General features: G+C 38.5%; 1 protein-coding gene across 3 annotated transcripts in view; it reads left to right on the top strand.

Annotated features, from left to right (window-relative positions):
* The window catches only part of DPYD (dihydropyrimidine dehydrogenase), a 617920-nt gene that overhangs the window by 314777 nt on the left and 282856 nt on the right, over positions 1–20287 (top strand). For 2 of the 3 annotated variants that reach the window (XR_006103753.1, XR_006103752.1), the window contains exon 11: positions 3532–3668. Coding sequence is in view for 1 of the 3 variants with exons in the window: in XM_042465741.1 (XP_042321675.1) it covers positions 3532–3742 (211 nt within the window). In the remaining 2 variants the exon portion in view is untranslated. Of the gene's footprint in view, positions 1–3531; positions 3743–20287 lie in introns of those variants that run through there. The other variant, XM_042465741.1, reaches the window with a different exon arrangement.

Below are 20287 nucleotides of genomic sequence, written 5' to 3' on the forward strand. Positions count from 1 at the left end.
CTTATTATTGTTGCTGTTATGGCTGCTCTCCTATTTTCACAACATCCTGCCTCTTAAATTGTTTTGCTAATCCAGAACTGGAGCCAAATAAGGATAGAACATGGCCAGCGACCCAGCTGGGCTCAGTCCCTCTTTAAATGTGTTTAACCTACAAGAGTTTGCATGCAAGATTTGTTACTACTTGGTGTTTCAGTTGTTGTTCTTGTTTTTAAAGTTGGATTTAGTTTAAATATTTTTGTCTCTATGTTTCCATAGAAAGCCTTGTAATATCCCTCTGACCCAGTTCATCTTTTTCATCATTGTGTCTCCTGCGTACTATTGAAATACCATCTGTAGTTATTTTCAGTCCATTCGTGGATTATGCTTTTCTGAAAGACGTTTGCATTGCACTGATTCCCAAAGGCACCAGAATTGATCAAATTTTGTAGGGAAGGTAGAGAGCATACTGAAGCTCTTGATGACCTTCCCTTCTCTGCCAGAATTCATTCTTCTCATCAGAATTTGTAAGATTTTGCCAGTGTCTCGGTATTCATTGGTAGTGGATAACAGCACTCACTTGACAGCTCTGCAGTCTCCCTGGTGGGTTTTTTCAACTAGTATGTTGCTGTTTACCTAGGATGTACTGATTTCTGCTGTTCCTATCATGTCTCTGTAGCCTTTGAAACCACCCTTACACTGGGTTGTATAGTGATATCTGGAAGTTTTGTTTTAGCAAATGTGCTGGTTCTCTTTCTGGCCTGTCATTCCGATTTTACAAATCTGTCATCCCAGAAAATTTTTCCATATGATTTCAAAAAATGTACTATACAGTCAGTATTCTCCACTTCTTTAATTAGAGCTTTAAAAACCTCGTGCTTTTTAAAAAAAAATTGGATGAAATTTCAGTCCTATCTATTAATACTCACCTATACGTTCTCTGTTTCCTTTCTGTGACAATTACAGAATTCGGTGTACATTGTTTCTCACTTTAGATATTACAATGCTTCATTTTCCTGCTGGCTGTTTTGTGCTATTAGTGTTCATAAATAATGTGCACTGGGCTATATTGGATGTGCGTTTCAGGGTTGAGGTCACTTTGACCTCTTTAGGTGTGGTTCCCACAAATTGATTTGGAGCTCTTCCTGTTGCAAAAGGTTCCCTTTGTTTTCTGGAAGTGCACAGGAACAATGTCCTGTCATTGTTGCATGAATTGCATTAGTGATCAAAGCTCCCCTTTTACCTGAAACACAGCATCCCAAAATTTCAAATTTTGTGAATGGAGGAAGAGAGCCATGTCATCGTCAGTACTGTCCAGTGCCATCTCATTTTTGTATTAAGTCTAGTACTGTAGTTACTGTTTTGGACTCCTTTGCTTACATTCATGAAGTTAGCCAGTTTGGTACATCTTTCCATTTCTGTCTCTTATGCTCTCCACCTTCCATGGTAAATACATAGCACAGTGGTGTGCAGGGCCATGTTCTCTTATTCAGCTCTTGACTCACTAAGGGAATCTCAGGAATTGCATTGCTTCCTAGAGTTTTTAGTCTTCCTCTTGAATCTTCTGTGATACCAAGTCAAAGGACTGGTCGGATATGAAATCTTGTAGCAGTTTCTTTTTTTGACTCCAGGGTCAAAACACTTTTATTAGCCTGCATGCTAATGTCATCTACCACTCTAAGGATGGATTTTCCCTGCAGCAAATATGTTACTATTTGTGTATATGGTTTCATCCATACAGTATACAATAATCCAGTTTGAAACCATTAACTGCCATGGCTCAATGCTGTGGAATCCTGATATTTGTAGTTTGGTGGGGCACCAGAGCTCTCTGACAAAGAAGGCTAAATGTCTCACATAACTAGATTTCCCAGAATTCCATTGCATTTATCCATGGCAGTTAAATTGGTGTCAAACTGAATTATTTCTGGAGTGCAGATCTATCCTATGTGTGCATATGATATATGCATATGCTCAGATATCAACACAGTTGCCTGCATTTTGGGAGGATTGTTTTGTTTTGTTTTGTTTTGTTTCTTTGTTTTGCAGAGGGGCTGTGGCTATGAGTGCCTGAAGTAAAAAAAATTCCACTATACCACAGGGGCAAATTGCACATTTCTGCAAGTATATACAAGGCAAAGGCACAACAACCATAGCTTTCTTTCAAGTCTTTCTCTCAACAATTTTGTTTTCTTGGGTGTGACTGCAAGTGTCTACTACTCCCAGGGCAGCTGTAAAGGTAGACTCTATGCTCACCTCAGAGTGGTGCATACACCTCTATGCCTCATTCCCCAAAAGAGATAAAACAAATGTATAAATTCCCTGTTGTCCACTCCTTGCATGAGTGGCTCCATAGATAGCTTGAATGTTTTTTCTCCTTTCATAGAAATGGCTTATATAGCTTTTATCTTTTCTTCCACCAGTTCCATGGTGCAGCTATGTTGTCAGCTGAGAAACCCTAGAGTAGCAGGAGACTTCAGTTGAAGCTCCAATGGTTTGGCTCTCCACTGCTATATTTGTAAGATATCAGGGAGCTCATTAACTGCTAACATTTATACATTTCAAAGGGGCATTCAAAGAAGCCTGTCATAAGTCTTTGAAAAAGACAAACCAGTGCCAGTTGGGGACTTAAAAGCCAGAGGCTGCTAGTTAAAGGTATTACAATTCATGAAGAGTTGGGTGGCAGAAAGGATGGTAAAAGGACAGCAGTAAAGTAAATATTCAGTAATTTCATACTCAAAGAAAGCAAAGAGTAATTTTAGTAATTTTCCTATTGCTGTAAAAAAAAGTATTTGAAAATTGTGCTGTTTTCAAGGAATATTTGCTGTTCAGGACATTCCGAGCAAATTTCATGTGGTAATTTTGTACATAAAATAGTTTATATGTATATAGGAACCATTTTATCCCCAGAAATTAATCATAATCATAACGATTTCATAGAGGATATGCTGTTTTGTATTCAGAAAGTGCTGTCATTGGGAACTTGTTCAGTGAAAAATTCAAATGTGGGCTATTGTTTTGCAGAAAACAGCTTTTTCTGCACAGAAAATGCTGATTACTACACAGAAAATGTCATTTTCTGCAAAAAAAAAATGCCATATATAAATTTTGCACAGGATATGTCTCGAACTGCAACATTTTCTTCATTACAGGATTCTTGTTAAGAGTTTCCCAGTACTGAAGAATCACATTTTTACAGTATTTTCATTATTTTTAAATCTCTAAAAGATGGTTTGATTCAGTTCTCTTTTTAAAGAATATTACTGCAGTCATATCCTAAAACATATCTCATTTGGTAATACTGGAATCTGCAAAGCAGGAATTGGAGTGGTGTGGCCCTTCAGATGATGTTGAACTGTAAGTCCCATGATCCTTCACCATCAGTCATGCAGATTAGGGTCCTGAGATTTTCAATCCAACAGCATTTGATTGGCCACATGAATCCCACTCTTAGAGCAAGCTGCAAATCAGATTACACTCTTAATAATATAATAATTTCTAATGACAGTGATTAGAAATTGAAATCTTTTAACAAACTATTTCCCCTCTCTCCAGATGGACCTTGCAAAGGAAGAAAAGTGTGAATTCCTGCCTTTCCTTTCTCCTCGGAAGGTTGTAGTGAAAGGAGGGAAAATTGTTGCCATGGAATTTGTTCGGACTGAGCAAGATGAAGATGGAAACTGGAAGGAAGACCACGATCAGGTTGTCCGTTTGAAAACAAATGTGGTTATCAGTGCCTTCGGTTCAATCCTGAGTGACCCTAAAGGTAACTTTCAATCATAAGAAATGTGATTTGGCAAAATATAAACACTTTTAAGTCTAAAAGAAAAGTTAATTTCCACTTAAGCCCAAAAGGAATAAGATTCTAAAAGGAATGTTGAACACCTGCTGATAATTTGAAATAACTAGACAATAATCAAAATAATTATATGACAATAATGAATAAAACAGCCTGAAATATAGTTGCATGTTCCATTTGTTTTGTTTTTAAATATCAATTGTTCATTTTTGAGTTTATGTATATAATTTTTCCCCCCATTGTGTTGCTCATACAGTACATCCGTGCCATACGTGGGCATGCTATATGCGGCTTTAACCTTACATGAAAGGTTAAGCTGCCAGGAATATAATGGCGTGCACAGAACACTCCCTCGTTAAAACAAATGGGGTTTGAGCATACATGTTTTCCCCATATGCAGAGTTGGGGGTCCGGAATGGATCCCCCTCATATGGGGAGGGCCCATGGTATTACTGTTCATGTATAGAAGAAGCAGATTGCTAAATTTTTACGTCATCTAGTTTTCCTGCAAACTTATCAGGGAAAATAGAAACAAGTTTCTTTCCCCCTTTTTTTGACTGACCCAGATAGATCAGTTTTAAATGCCACCTGAGCTGAACCTGAAAACAATACTGATATTGTTGCAATTACAATAATCCCCTTAGATTGTAGGATGGATGTGGATATCCCAGTAGTTCATGCTATCTGATCATTGAATAAATGCAAAGAATTTACAAAACAAAAATCTACATTTGAGAGCTGAAACTGTGGGTGGAAATGAAAAGAAAGGTAAATGTATCATGAAGTTAGCTTCTGAAGCTTGCACAAGTTGCACTGAAGAAAAGTTGTGATAGGTACACCATGAAACTTCAAATAAATAAAAAATGTTGTTGTCCCTCAGTATTCCATCATGCCAGTGATGAATTAAGGATTCTACCTCTTTGCATGTCAGAGGCACCTCTCTCTTTAACACATATATGGTAGGCAGGTATAACCTTGTCCCTTCTATGGTCTGGACAGCTGTGGCTAATTGGATTTGGCTAATGGAGATGGGTGAGAATATCATTTCAATTTGTTTTTGAAGAATGTATCAAAATTTGCAAATTTAGTATCTGAGATGGAAAGAACGTGAGATTTTAATAATCTTCAGTCCAAGATTCTTTTTATCATTATTCAACAAAGTTTAAAATGTTTACATTCTTCCATATCCCGATGTTTTCTAAAACATTCAAATGTAATATTTAGCTTTGACTTGTTGTCATGTTTTGCCCCCTTTATCTCCCTTGGTTTTATAGAATAAAATTAAAATAAATAAATAAATAAATAAACTAAATATGTGAACTGAAGAGAAAGTGAAAATGAGAGTGTTTTCCATCCCTGCTCCACACAAATGAAAATGAATAAGAATCGCCTTTTCTTCCTCTGCATTGTTTTGAAATAAATAAAAAATTGAACTGAAAGGGCCTCTTTTTTTAGTTCAGTTTTCATTTATTGCAAAACAAATCCACACTCCAAGGAGGGACTATAAGGTCCTTAGATGTGATTTAGCAGAGTTTCCTGTCTTCCGTAGGTTTAGTCTGCTTCTCTACCAGTTCCAATATTAAGTTGCAATAAGAATTTGATTTATTTGTTGCTGATGTGCTAAAGAAAAAAAAGACAACACTTGAATCAGTAATGAAGCCTTGATTGCTGAAGTTAACTTTAATTAGAGCTTATAAGAGCATACAGTATTTGAACAGCCTGGCTAATACATAGCATGCTGAATATAGATTCACCAGATCACACCGGTAGCATCCATAGTCTCACCTGACAGTAATGCAATATCAATCCGTTTAGTGGTCTTATTCTGTTTATCCTCTTTTATTGTAGCCCTGGGGTGAACAAAAACTGTGCTGAACCCAGCAGTATGATTAAATTCCTGGTTTCATTAGTTGACTTTTTATTTGTTTGCTTTTAAGATTACAAGTTTGGTTTTTGTTTAGTTTTTGTTTCAAGTTTTGTTGGAGAGTGTTCACATGACATTTTTGCTACCTCTAATAAGTAGAAATATGTTAGTAATGAGAGACTAGGAGGCTATGATATCAGACTGCACATCTGGATCTTCTGAGAAGAACTGGACCTCTGAGATCCAGCTATACCAGGACTGTGAAAACTGCCAAATTGAGTCACATTCTGAAAGATATGTCTGGTCCTGCCATTAGATAGAGTGAGTTAAATTAAAACACCAATTAAAACACCAATTGACGGTAGTGGTGTTGGTACGGGGGAGGACAGACCAACTTAGTGTCAAGTGAATTGAAGCCCTTACATCTCTCTGCTCTGAGATATGGTGGGGAATGTTGTGCTGGCACCCTGAAATTGGTTCCTGTACATGGAACATGATGAATAAAGGAACAGTTTGCCATTCACCTCATGTCCATTTACCAGAGCCATGATCTCCCCATTCTGTTTTCTTGCAGGTAATTTGGCATGATATATTCTTTTTTGTAATTTTCCTATGGCAGCGAGTGTTGCAGTTTTTACTCTTAAAAACATGCAGGGAAACCAGTACTTGTGAAGGAAAGGGATTTACAGCATTGTTCAAAGATCCACTTTTGCATTTATTCAGCTCCACCAGCAATGTCATTTAAGAGATTTTACTGTGGCTCTCTTTACATAACAATGTGTATGTGTGTGTGTGTGTGTGTGTGTGTGTGTGTGTGTGTATATATATATATATATATATATATATATATATATTCCTTCTAAGGGCTAATCATATTTGATCTAGAGCAGTGGTTCCCAATCTTCCTAATGCCGCAACCCTTTAATACAGTTCCTCATGTTGTGGTGATCCAAACCCATGAAATTATTTTCATTGTTACTTCATAACTGTAATTAAATAGGTGTTTTCCAATGGTCTTAGGCAACCCCCATGAAAAGGTCAGTCAACCCCCAAAGGGGTTGCAGCATTAGAAAGTTTGGGAACCACTGCTCTAGATCAAATATGATTATGCCTTAGAAGGACCTATATTTTTTTGTTATGTAAAGAGTTGGGAACCACTGATCTAGAGCATCTTAAAATGGTTTCATCTCTCCTACAAGCCCTCATTCCTCTCATAACGGGACCTACGGACACATTTTTGCCCTTCATGGATTAAGATATTTTTTTTCACTTTTTCACTGCCCTGAATCACTTTTCAGTTGCAACAGCCCCAGCAGGAAATATATTCATTGTAGACAGTGATGCTACATATTTGTTAGCAGCTTTTAAAAAAAGGAATTAAAAATATTTTTTAAAATGCAGAGCCAACAACAATAGAACTTCAAGTACAAATGTTCTGCCTCTCAGATAACTGCTATTCAATGCCTTAGTAAAGATCTCCATTTATCTAACACTAGAAGCTGCCTTCTACAGAGCGAGTCCATTGGTCTGTCCGTTTAGTTCAATACTGTTTACACTGGCAGTCAGCAGATCAGTCTGAAGCCTTTCCTGAAGAGATACTCCCAAGCTTGAAGATGTGCTTCACTACTGAGCTTTGGCTACATTCCAAAGTTTGAATGGACTGAAACACAGCAGTGATACTGTTAGTCAATTTGAGAACCCTTTTTCAGAGAAGTGATTCTATGCAATTTTCTGTGTGGGCAGGTCCAAGGTGGGTTGAGCCCCCTTTTCCAGTGTCTGTGTGACTGTGGAGGGGGGGAGAGATAGATGAATAGATAGATAGATAGATAGATAGATAGATAGATAGATAGATAGATAGATAGATAGCTTGAGCCTGAAAAGATTTGTATGAAAAGGAATAGCATTGAATGGAAGAATCATACCTCCAACAGGCTTTTGGAGTTGTGATTTCTGAGCCATTTTGTTTGCAGTATTGAGCTGCATAAAATGCCTTTGTGAGCTGAATGCAGCTTGTAGATTGCTCAATTCCTAGTTTTGCTCTGTAGACCAAGCAGTAGCTCTATGCGCTCCTCTCTCCTTAGTTGCTACCTGCCCTTTTAAGGGAATAGAATCTGCAGTGGGAGAAAATTTGCCCACGTTTCTTCATGTAAACTTATGGTTCCATGCTTCAGCAAGGAGTGGGATCCTCATTCCTTTTATCTTGGTTTTGCCAGCTATTAAGAAGTCAGTCCCAAAATAATTTCTTCTGTACAGGAAACAGTCTTATCAGTTCTGTTTACAGTTATCCTTTAGTCTAGATTGTGGGTGAGATGTTTGAGTTATATAATAATTACATAAGAATTTCCCAAAATTTCCAAATTTGTCCTATTCAAAATAGAAACAACTTGAGAATAAAATAAATGTGAATGTGGGAAAAATCTAAATGTGAGAAAAACCAAAACTCATCAGTTCATCCAAACCAAAGGCTTAACTCTTAAAAGTATGAGCTTGAATCTCTCTGCATTCAAACATGTTAGTGATGAATTATTGCTGCCACACATATAGGCAACACAGGTGCAATGTGGCCTTCTCCACAGGTGGAATAATTGTTATCACTGAATGTGTCCAATACAAACGGGTCAAAATTCTATTTCTGTTGGTTTTGGAGGAATTTACCAAAAATCATGAATCACATATTTGGCAGAGGAAGAAGTTGTAGCAAGCCATGGGAGACTGTGGGGATTCCCTGCCTGCAGCCTTCTGAAGGCTGGGTGTTTTCAGAGTGTGTTAGCTAGGGCACAGTGTCCAGCCACTGCTTCACCTTGGAAACTAGTTTGGCTGGAAAAGGAGCTCACCTCCAGTTTGTGCAGAAAGCAGTTGAGTCCCAAGGTCTAGTCTCAGCTGATGTCAGCAAATTCTAGATAGCAATGGCCAATTTTGTTCCATCTCCTTCTTCCCTGCACAGAGAAGGGAAAAGAGAAGTGACACACTCTCAATTGGCATGTGTAAGTGTTGGCTGAATCCTGATGTAGCTGAGTGTGGTTTGCTTCATGCACTCCTCTTCCCTTCAGACTGGGTGGGAGAGAACCAAATATCTAGGACTCATTCTCTTACCTCTAAGCACTGACTGGAGCTTTGATTCCAAGGCATACATGCCTCCAGGGATTTCTCTCCCTCCAACACACACCCTACTGGGACTGAGTTTCTGAAGTTTGACCTGGCAACCTCTCCAAGCCAGATTACACCTGGAGGTCAAACTTGCCCCGATGTACTCCGCCTCTAATGTTGTTGCTTTATTTTCATTTTCTTCAAAACAAAACAAAAGAAAAAACCTTCAATGCCACTACAACTAACACATGCATGGTTATGCTATCAAGGTTATCAGCATGTTGCAGAATACATGCACTTTCTTTCCTTTGAAATGACTGAAATGACAAGAGGTAAAAGGGTATGATGATAAACAATACCATTTGGTATATAGGATATTTAAGATACCACTCATTAGAAATTATAGAAGGTGCACATTTTTATTAGAATTAATTTAAAAGGGACTAAAACAAAGAGGAGCTGCTTTAAGGGGCTATTTTAAGCCTAGCGTCACATTGCGGAGTTTTGCCATAGACAGTTGCAATGAAGCACAACATGATTACTCTGTAATTATTTTTTTTTCCTTTCCCCCCATAGCTGCACAAGAATAGTTTTCTTCCCTTGTGAATTGCTACACTCAGAATTTCAGCTTATCATTATTTGCCAGGTTTCACTAGAGGTTGATACCACATATTCTCTTACTAAGAGACCATTGATAAATCTGCAGTTTGGCACCAGACTTGAGCTCAGGATGCTGTATTTGATCCCCCCTCCCTGCAGTTAGGTCCAATGAAGAACTATATGTAATGAGGGAAGGGGAAGAGATTACCAAAACTTCCACTTAGGATACAGAAATATATAACTTGAGTGAATATAATATTCCTAAGTAAGCAACAGGAATAAATATCACAGCCATCACTGGCTGGTGAGTGGGCCTTAATAATAACAACAGCAGCAGCAGTTGCAGTAGCAGCAGCAACATCCACCACAGCAACAAGACTATATCTTTCTTTGAAGAAGTAAAGAAAAATAAATTTTCGACAGGTTTAGAGAGCAAGCATGGTGTGTTGGTTTGAGTATTGGATATTGGTTCAGTTCTGCACCTGGAAATCCCACTTGGTGACAGGGGAAATCACACAGCCTCAGAGGAAGGCAATGCCAAACCTCCTTTGAACAAATCTTGGCAAGAAAACCCATGATAGGATCACCTTAGTGTCCTACCAAGTCTGAAATGATTTGAAGGGACACAACAACAGCATCAATACATATTGAAAGGCTATGAAGCAGTGAAGAGCAATAACTGTCTAGAGCTGCCACTCAGGCATCACATATCATAAAAATTGAAGCAGATTTGATGGTAAGATTTTTTTTGTCTGGTGAAGAATCAGATATTTTAAGTAATCTGATAATGCTAGTAAAATTACTCAGTATAAACTTGCTGTCACATTGCAGAGTTAATGCAGTTTGACACTGCTTTGTCATGGCTCCATCCTAGGGAATCCTGGGATTTGTAGTTTGCTGTGGTCACACAGCTCTCTGACAGAGATATCTCACAAAAGAAAGGATCCCAGAATTCCCTAGCATTGCACCATGGCAGTTAAAGTGGTGTCAAACTGCATTAGTTCTGCAATGTAAATGCAGCATAAAGGCCCGAACAGACAGGCCAAAATAAAACTGCTTCAGGTCACTTTGGAGGTATGCTGTTTAAATGTCACATGAATCTTAAGAGGCCAGAAGCTGAGCCAAAGCTGTGCTCTAGTCCTTAGTGACCTGAAGCAGCTTTATTCTGGCTCCGAAGTGACCTGAAGCAGCTTTATTCTGGCTTGTCTGTTCAGGCCCTATGTGGAAGAAGGTTTTATGTGTCCTTCATCTTCAACAAGGCACAAGAGTCATGGTGAGTTTTCAGAACAGCAGTGTCTAGGCATTGTTAAGAGAGTAGTAGGAGAGAGATCCATGTCCTAGAATCATGAGAAAACTTGGCAACTTTGGCAGGCTAGAAATCTCATCAGTCACTGAGAACACTGGAATCCTGAAGGTTTCTTCCCAGATTCTAGGAAACAGGCTGCTTATTCATGCAACTTTAATTCAGCCACTATATCATTAGTTCTCATTTTAAAAAAGAGAAAGGTATGTGGAACAAAACCTATTTCTCCAAACATTTACAGACATATTCCTCTCATAAGGGGCCTGTAACTCCCATTCCATTCTGGCAAACTCAATAACGTGTTATAACTTAATAAAAGTTAATAGTGACATGAAAATGAGGATTTCCAGATCAGGAGTCAAAGCTCAGTTGAATTTAGAAGCCTCCAAATTAGTCTAAACCCATTCAACATGTTTTCTGAATTGCTAAATTGGATTCAAATGGCAATCCTGAGGTCAGTGACTCTCTCTAACTGAAATAGTAGACATGATGTCTAGATATATTTTTGTTGTTTGTTGTTAACTGCCCTTGAGTTGATCTCAACCCATGGCTGTCCTACAACATTTCCAAGACCTTCTGTCCTCCACTTCTCTGCTCAACTCCTGCAAACTGATACTTGTGATCTTTTTAATAGAGTCCATCCATCTTGCATGCGGCCTTCCTCTCTTTCTACTTCCCTCTACCATTCCTAGCATTACTGTTTTTTCCAGTGATTCATGCCTTCTCATGAGGTGTCCAAATTACGACAACCTCACTTTTGTCACCTTGGCTTCTAGGAAGATTTCTGGCTTGATCTGCTCCAGGACCCATTTGTTTGTCTTTTTGGATGTCCGTGGAATCCTTAGCACTCTTCTCCAGCACCACATTTCAAACAAGCTGATTTTCCTCCTAGCCTCCTCCTTAACTGTCCAGCTCTCAGATCCATTCATGGCAATAGAGAATACAATGGCTTTTACTTTTCTGCTCAGCTGTATATCCTTGCATTTTAGGATCTTCTCTAGTTCTTTCATAGCTGTCCTTCTCATTCTTAATATTCTTCTGATTTCCTGGCTGCAGTCTCCATTTCTATCAATGTTTGATCCCAGGGATGAGAATTGTTTCACTATTTTTATTTCTTTGTTGTCTAATTCAAATAGCTACACATAAAAAAACAACAACAAGTAAATGCAATGAAAATCTGCACTGCCTTTTTTTCCTCCATGAAGATGCAGTTCCTCTTTAATGATGGACACCTAAGACCTCAAATACTGAGTTGATCAAGTCTATTGAATGGATATTGAAAAATTCTGCTAAGTTCCCCATATCTTCTCACAAGAGATAATGGGAGGCTTCTGCAGCTTTTCATAGAAGGTCTTAGAAAGAGAGTTGGCGATTGGGAGAGCATCAGGCCTCAGCATGGACTTGTAAACATCACCAGGAGTGTAATGCACCTGCATGAGACATGCATAGAGATGGTGCTAAAGTAGAACAGATTTTGAACTGAGATATATTTCCTGCTACTACTGTTGAAATAACTTTTAATACAATGTTGATCTCTTTCTCTGCTTATGACATATGAAAATGATCATGCTTATGCATCATATTATACATATACAGTGTGCCCGCGTTATATGCAGCTTTCAGCATGGGGTGAAAGCTGCGTGGGAGCGCATGGGTGCAAGGGGCTGGAGCATGCACGGTATTTGGCTTACGCAGGGGGTCCGGAACGGATCCCTCGCGTAAGCCAAGGGCGGACTGTACATTTATGTAAGGATAATGAATGTATATTATAAATATACATATATGCATGCGTATACATAATATTTCCAAGAGTGCCCTCTATATCCATGAATTTGTCATCCATGGATAAACCATCCACAGCTTGATAATATTTTTTAAAAATCCCAAAAGAAAACCTTGATTTGACATTTTATATAATGGACACCTTTTTGCTATGCCATTTTATATAATGGGTCTTCAGCTTCCCATATTTTGGTATCCATGGGGAGTCCTGGAGCCAAACTCCAGTGAATACTAAGAGTCCACTTTATGTTTTGATCTGATCTAATCCTCTAATAAAGCAAAGCAGTCAATTTAGACTCCAACTACATATTTGTGTCTATTTATTTCTTTTGTTCTTTTATTTCTGGCAATCTTTTGTCGATTTCCATCTCCTAGCAAACTGCATCATTCTATCAAGTTACTTATTATTTAACCTGTACAAGTGTTAATCAGAAATCACTATATTTCCCAAACTGTATTCAAGGCTATACTGCCAGCTTTCAGTGAAACAAGCTTGTTAGATGCATATCAAAAATAACATTAATGAGCTACGAACGCCAAAATTACAGGAACTTATGAAATTGGTTAAACAGAAAATACCATTAAACTGTTTACTGAGGCTTCACAGATATACTGCAGCTAATGAGCATTTCTCCTATTTAAATAAGCCTAAATTGAACACACATTACATGGATACATAATTAGTCATGGCAGTCAAGCACACACTGTGTCACTTTTAAAGCTTTATTTGAGGAATCTTTTTCCATTTGATTTGTTTTGTTAATTAAAATATTTTCTGGCTTTCCAATATATCTTAATATTGCTGGGGGGAGAGGGATTTTCCCCAAACTGATCTATATGGTTGTTGCATCCTCATTTGTGTATAGCTGACAGAAATAGACAGTTTGAGCGCTAATGTCATGTGTGAACTTGTATAGTTTTTCATTTGTTTCTTCTTGAATTATTTGGTAACATTTGTGCCCTTTCATCCATTCTGAGTGATCTGCTCTTATTGCATTACTGTTGTCTATGTTCCGTGCTGGCAGCTGTTCACATCCTATTATTATCTAAGTTGCCGTTGGAATGGACAAATAGGGAGATTATTATTATTATTATTATTATTATTATTATTATTATTATTATTATTGCTTATTTTTAAAAAGATTTATATGGTTTCACTAGATTCTGGATTTAGGGTAGTTCACTGTAGGTATATATACCCTATCATTTGTAAAAGAAGATACATGAGTGCAGCTAATTCATTATAAAGTCAAAGAATCATGCTGCCATATAAATAAATATGATTTATATCCTGCCTTATACCCCAGTTTTCACTTTCTATATGCACTCATGTATAAGTCTAGAAAATTTAGTCAAAAAATTGATCCACAAAACCTGGGTCAGCATATCCATGGGTAGGTACCATATTTTAACTCTTGTCAGAAAATGAACCATCTCTTTGTCTGTGTAGAGTGGTGAAGGGCAACAGCTTAGTCCAGGGGTAGGCAACCTGCAGCCCGTGGGCCGGATGCGGCCCGGCAAGGCCTTGGGACCGGCCCGAGCCCGGTCCTGCCGCCGATTGCCGCCGGAGCCTTTGGCCTATCAGGAGGAGGCGGGCAAGGGGGGGCAAGCGGCAGGCAAGGGGAGCAAGCAGCGGGCAAGGGGGGCAATTGTCTATAGAAGCCTCCGAAACATGCATTTATATTAACATTTTTTTAAAAAATTAGAAAATTGTTTAGCGTGTCCTCTACATTTTTAAAAAAGTGTCCTCCATTTGAATTTTTGTCCTACATTTGTCCTGGTTTATTTATTTATTTAATTTTTTTTTAAAAAAATTATTTAATTATTTATTTTTGGGCTTCGGCCCCCCAGTTGTCTGAGGGACAGCAACCTGGCCCCCGGCTCAAAAAGGTTGCCTACCCCTGGCTTAGTCAGTCACAGGAGAACCCTAAAAGGAGCACTGAGCCCTTTGATTCTCTCCACTGTGATGCTGTTTCCTGAGTGGGAAAAATGTGGTGTTGGTGGCTCTTTGATGCTTCTCCTCAAAAGAGTGTCAAGAGGAACCATGCCTTGAAGAAGACATTTGTGTATATTTGTGAGCTTCGTTGGGTTCAATTCAGGCAATTATCACATTCAAGTTAAATGCTGTAATCAATGCTAATATAGTCTCCATTTTCTTTGTTTTGCCGTTTTGAATTGTCTTAGCCCTGCCTGTATCTGGTTGCTTCCCATACACATCACACAGCCACCATTTCTGTAGTTCCCTCCTCCTACAACCCACTTTTACAGTGAGCGCAAACAGTTATGCCTGCCGGGATTTTTCAAGTTCTTTGGCATCATTTCCTCTGCTACTTCCTTTACAACCTTTGTTACATGTCCCTATGTTTTGCCTTCGATTTATCCACAGGTGATATCAAAATCCATACCCCCCCCTCCCCAAATCTTCCCTTGACTTATACATGAGGCTGACTTATAGTTGTATATATACAGTAATTCATCTCACAAGATTTATTTTAAAAATGTGTCACACTGAAACACAAATAACCTATTTATTTAATTTATTTAAAAGGTACTTTTAAATGTAGGCTCCCCCGCGGAGCAAAAAGAAGCTCCATTTTGGAGCTTCTTTTTGTGGCGCCTTTATGACGTCGCAAGGTGCCGCTGGCGCATTCGCAACGTCATAGGCGCTGCGACACGTCTGGACGCTATGCGTCCAGTATGTAAACATGGCGGCCCCCATGTGGAAGGGGCGCCGCCATGTTGTACGTATTCTATACGTACTAGGGTTAGGGGGGTGCAGAAGCACCGCCCCTTCCTAACCCTAGTACGTATAGAATACATACTAAATGGCGGTTTATATCCCGCCATAGATACACCAATTAAAAGTCCCTTCTTCAACCCCCCCCCCATCATAATACAAAATAATATCACTCTTCCCATGATGGCCAGTTCTTTTGTTGAGGTTGATGTTGATGTTCTTTTCAAAACACAACCATCTACCCCTTTTACTGTCTCAACTAGTTGACACCTTTTGACCGAAAATGCTCTTTATGAAGATGGTATGTCAGAAAACTGAACTTTCCTGACTAGCCTTAAGATGTGAACTGTCCCAAGAAATTCAAAGTATGACAAACAATTATTATTTATGTATTGTTTATAATAATCCTGACAAGAAAAGATAGCAACTGACCCTAAATTATTTATTAATCTTTTGTGTTAGAACATTAATTTGAAACCAGTCTAACTGGCATAAATTCATATATGCTAGCTACAGGCAACTGTGTAAATTGTATATATGAAATCTAGTGTTTGTTGTTTTAGGAGGGTATGTCACTGTGCTTCTCTCATATAGGGTGAAATAAGCTACGTATATATCATTGTTAGTGCATTTGAAGAAAAATGGAAAGCAGATTGTGGTTAGTAAACTGACTAACTTTTCTTATTTAATCATCCCATGGCTATGAAGTCCACATTCAGAAATCTAGAAAAGTATCTATATTATTGGGTTCTTATCCTTAGAAATAGTAAACTAATGGACTGAGCAGAAAGACAGAGAAAACCAGACTGATCTCAGTTTTTTGAAAGCAGATGGAAGCTTCAGCGTCCACACGGCCTGCTTTGAAGGTGGGCTGAACATCCATGGGAAGTCCACACCTCTTGGAGTTTTTTCCGCCTCCCCCCATGCATGTGCACCATTGCATGAACATACTGGCATACCACCTGAAACAAACAAGCCTCTCTCTTCCCACCCAGTTGTCATCCCATTGGATGCCCCATGTGACCAGCCACACAGTCACATGAGCAATACTCTGCTGGTACAGTGCATTGGTGTCCGTAGTGACAGATTAGCAATCTGTGCATTCCCTCCCCCCTCCCATAAATGCCCCTTTCCCCCTTCACCACATCCCCCTGTTGGATTGTCTAGTTTGTGTATGTGTTAATTGCATCCATTGCATTATTGACCAACTGCTGTGTTTGTCATACTTTCGTGTCATGAGGTGTGTGACAACTCAATGGTGCAATGGGTAGATGGTGCAGCTGGCCACATGTACACCTATATGCTAAACTGGAAAAAAAAAAGTATGGTGAGCAATGACACCAACACTGGTGTCTCACTGGTTCCCAGGGTGCATGCCCCAGAGCCCTTTCATATGCCACCTGGCCTTTACCACATACCACACTTGTGCCTTGCTGTTTATGTGCTGGTGCACTGATGCACATTTTCCCCATTAAATTGGAGTATCAGAGCTTATTTTTCCTCCAGTTTTTTGCCTTGGAGCACAGCTTCATGTCAGTTTCCATCTGGTTTGGCACCATACATCATCTGAACAAGTAGGCTTCAAGTTGGTTTGAAGCTGCTTTATTTTGTGAGTGTGGAAAGATCCTAATTCAGCAGTTTTGGACACAGATACAAGTAGATTCTACGAGTACCTCTACTCAGTACAATATAAATCTAGTCATGGCACTTTGCACCTTCACTGGACTTACTCAAATACAAGCTTTGTTTGTTTTATTTGAGCCTAGATTTTTGCAGGCAGTGAAACATTAAGAGAGACTAATCACTTCTGTCCCTGAAAGTGACACAGTATTTCCATGTTTAACATTAGCTGCTGAAACATGCAAAGCAGGAGGGTTTTGTTTTTTGTTTTTTTTTTGCTAATATTTTTGTCTGAGCCATCAGTGCCTTATCTTAGTATCCAGCATTTCAAAATATTTTGTTCCTGGCACTATCAGTATTCACAGTTCTGTGTGGTGTTCATATTAATTTATTCAAATAATACTTTGTTGACTGTATCAAAAATGAAATACAGACTCTAATTATTAATTCTTCCTAATGTATTTTGAGATTATGCCTGTGTGAGGATCTAAATCAAATCTGTTCTTTTCCCACCTACTGTCACTCCTCAGCATCAGTTCCTTGCTCAGGGTTTTCAATCATGCCAGTAGCCATGATTCAAAGAAATTATACATACACATAGTAAAACTCTATTCAACCCCTTCCCAAATATTTTCTTTGAAGAACCTTAAGTTTAATTGATCCACTTTCAGTATAACTTCTCCAAACTGAGGAGGCTAGATGCTTAGAACATCTTAAAGATCCTTTTGTCTTCCACTGCAGAATCAGCTACAAGAAATGCATGAAGAAAACTCTTGGCTGTAGATAACTTCATAGTATTGTTTCTAGAATAGACTTCCTGTTTCAAATCTCTCTCAAATGCTCATTTTAAAAGAAATTGTTATTTGACACTGTCTAACTTCACTTTTCTGACCCTTTGCGGCCACAAATAAACCCTTAATACTAAAAACACACATGCACAAAAACACTATTATCTCCCCGATCTCATTATTTAACCCATTGATGTGGAAATGGAAATTGGAAAATTATGAAAATCCAGTTCCTTCCTATAATTATAGTTTTTCCTCTACAGAGGGTTTCCCAAAGGAAAACACAGCTGCTTATGCTCTTATATATATAAAAAAAAACTCAACCCACCAGAACACATCTTTGACACTGTTCTGTGACAACTGAGAAATATGCTAGCAGGTTTCTCTTTTACATATATGACAGCACAGCTACATCAGTTTAATTGACCTTAGCAAGCTGCATCTGTGTGTGGTACATCCACAAGCAATTCTACCCAAAAAAAAGTAGGAGAGAGAGAGAGAGAGAGAGAGAGAAATTAAACCTGGGTGCCATGATACGGTATTGCCTATAGACATCATTTTGATATAGGGTATCTAGGCATATTAAAACATTTCCCCTTACTTTCATTATAACGAAACCCTCATAATGAAACCATACCAGGGGCCTAGGATTTTGCAATGAAACATGTTATTCTGAATTTATAACAATAACAAAAGAAACATTTTTATTTTAACATTAATCTTATTATTTTCATATGGAGCCAAATTAATAATCTGCAGCTCTATTGCTCATTTCTTTATATTACAGTCTTGCTGTTTACTGCTTCTAATTCTTTAGTGCTTATTTGCTCATTGCAAATAAGCCAATCTTGCCCTAAGGAAGTGAGGGAGAGATGTGTTTTTTCTCCCACACCCCACCTCTTTATCACTACTACTACCCTCTGAGATAAGTTGCACTGAGAATTTAATACCTAACCAACAGAGTGGAAATTTATGAAGAACTGAGGATTTGAGGCCAACTTCTCTGTCTGATTGAGATATTTCACTTTCTGATCTACAAGGCTTAGCCTGATGATGTGAAACTGCCAGTTTACATTTGTTAAAAAGTCATCACGTTCTTGTCCTCCAAGATTTTGTCCCATTACAAGCGTTCCCCAAATTCATACCCCAAATTCCTGTAGATTTTTGTACACACTGTTCTGAATGTACACAGTTTTGTACATTTTTCTCAAATCAGATTTTTATGTATTGGGGGGGCCTTGTACAAAACAGCATTCCATCATGTTTTCCCTTCACCTGCAGTTTGAACTGCAACACTCTGAATATAGGTTTAGCACCTCTTCTGTTGTTTGTGAGAATTAACTCATAGTCTACATGATGTGTTGAAGAGAATGATTGTTGTGACAATTCACTTCATGCTATGGTTGTTATAAAAAGACACCAAGTATTTTGGGAGGGAAAATGGTACTCATTCTTCTCTACAAGAATTGTAATGGAACATCTCAAAGCCTGGGAGAGAGGTGAGATCTAACCTAAAAGGTTACAAGGAACAAATGTGCTGTTTTGTATAACTTAAGCCTTTGAAATGAATAAATCTCATATTGCATTTACAATATTACTCATATGTGTGTAAAGCTCAAAACAATGCAGTTGTTTGCATTGAGACAAAAGAGTGTCTTCCCTACCTTGTTCTTGGAAAGTTATTTTTTAAAAATATATCACTTATTTTCTGCAACCTTACAGAAAAAATAGAGTTAATTATCTACTTTCTTGGTTCGTGAAAGGAAATAGAAAAGATATTTTCCATTGCTTAAAAAAAAATAGCAGTGGAATCCTACAAAGTTCTGGCTTTGGGGGGGATAGACTCCCCACCACCACCACCACATCCATTTCACTGTCATATCCACAACTGGCTATGAGACAGCAACGTGAGGCTTAGCACAAACCAGCATTGGACACTGATATTCCTCTTCCATTGTTTAGTGAGGCCAGGTCTTCATAACTATAAAAGCAACTTAAAGGTTCCAGTTATACTGCAAAAGGAATGAAGACATTCCTCATTCTAATTACCATAAGTTAGGTATATCTCCCTTTTGAAAAAGGAATCCTGCAAGTGGCTGTGATGAATTACTTCCAAGTTCTGTCTCTGAGTCATTGTCCTTAAGGTTGACTGCATAATCTAGAAGCTGGAGCCTGGACTGAAGCACTATCTCCTGCCTCCCCGAGCGTAATTCTGATATTCAGTGTTATATTCCTAGTGACACTTTTAGCAACACACCAGGGTCCAAACTGCTTCTCCCAGCTCCCATGAGACCCGAATCTTAATTCACCTTCCTTTTCTTGACAATGAGAATGCTATACAGGATTGCTTTCTGACTAGTTTTCCCTAGCAGTTGCAATACTGAAATGGAATAGACCTTGTACTGAGAGTCTGGGAAGAGTAATTCGCCACACCATGTAATATCTATATTACAAATTTAGCTCCTCTACCAGAGCCAATTTCTCAGTCTTCCAAGTCCTTGTATGCTGCTATCTCTGTGATCAAAGCAGCAGAGAGGAAGGGAAGGTTTGCGAAAAGCCTGACATTGTTGCAGAGATCAGCAGCTAAGAGTTGAGGGAAGAGAAGGGTACAGCTTTCAATGAAGCCATCATAAGGAAGGATCAAACAGATTTCACCCGTGAAGAAAATGCTTATATTTGTCTTTATAAATTCCCTTTAGTACTATCACTAAACAGAAAGCCTTGATTTCTA

This window comes from Sceloporus undulatus, chromosome 4 (assembly GCF_019175285.1).
Source record: "Sceloporus undulatus isolate JIND9_A2432 ecotype Alabama chromosome 4, SceUnd_v1.1, whole genome shotgun sequence".
NCBI classification, from domain to species: Eukaryota; Metazoa; Chordata; class Lepidosauria; order Squamata; family Phrynosomatidae; genus Sceloporus; species Sceloporus undulatus.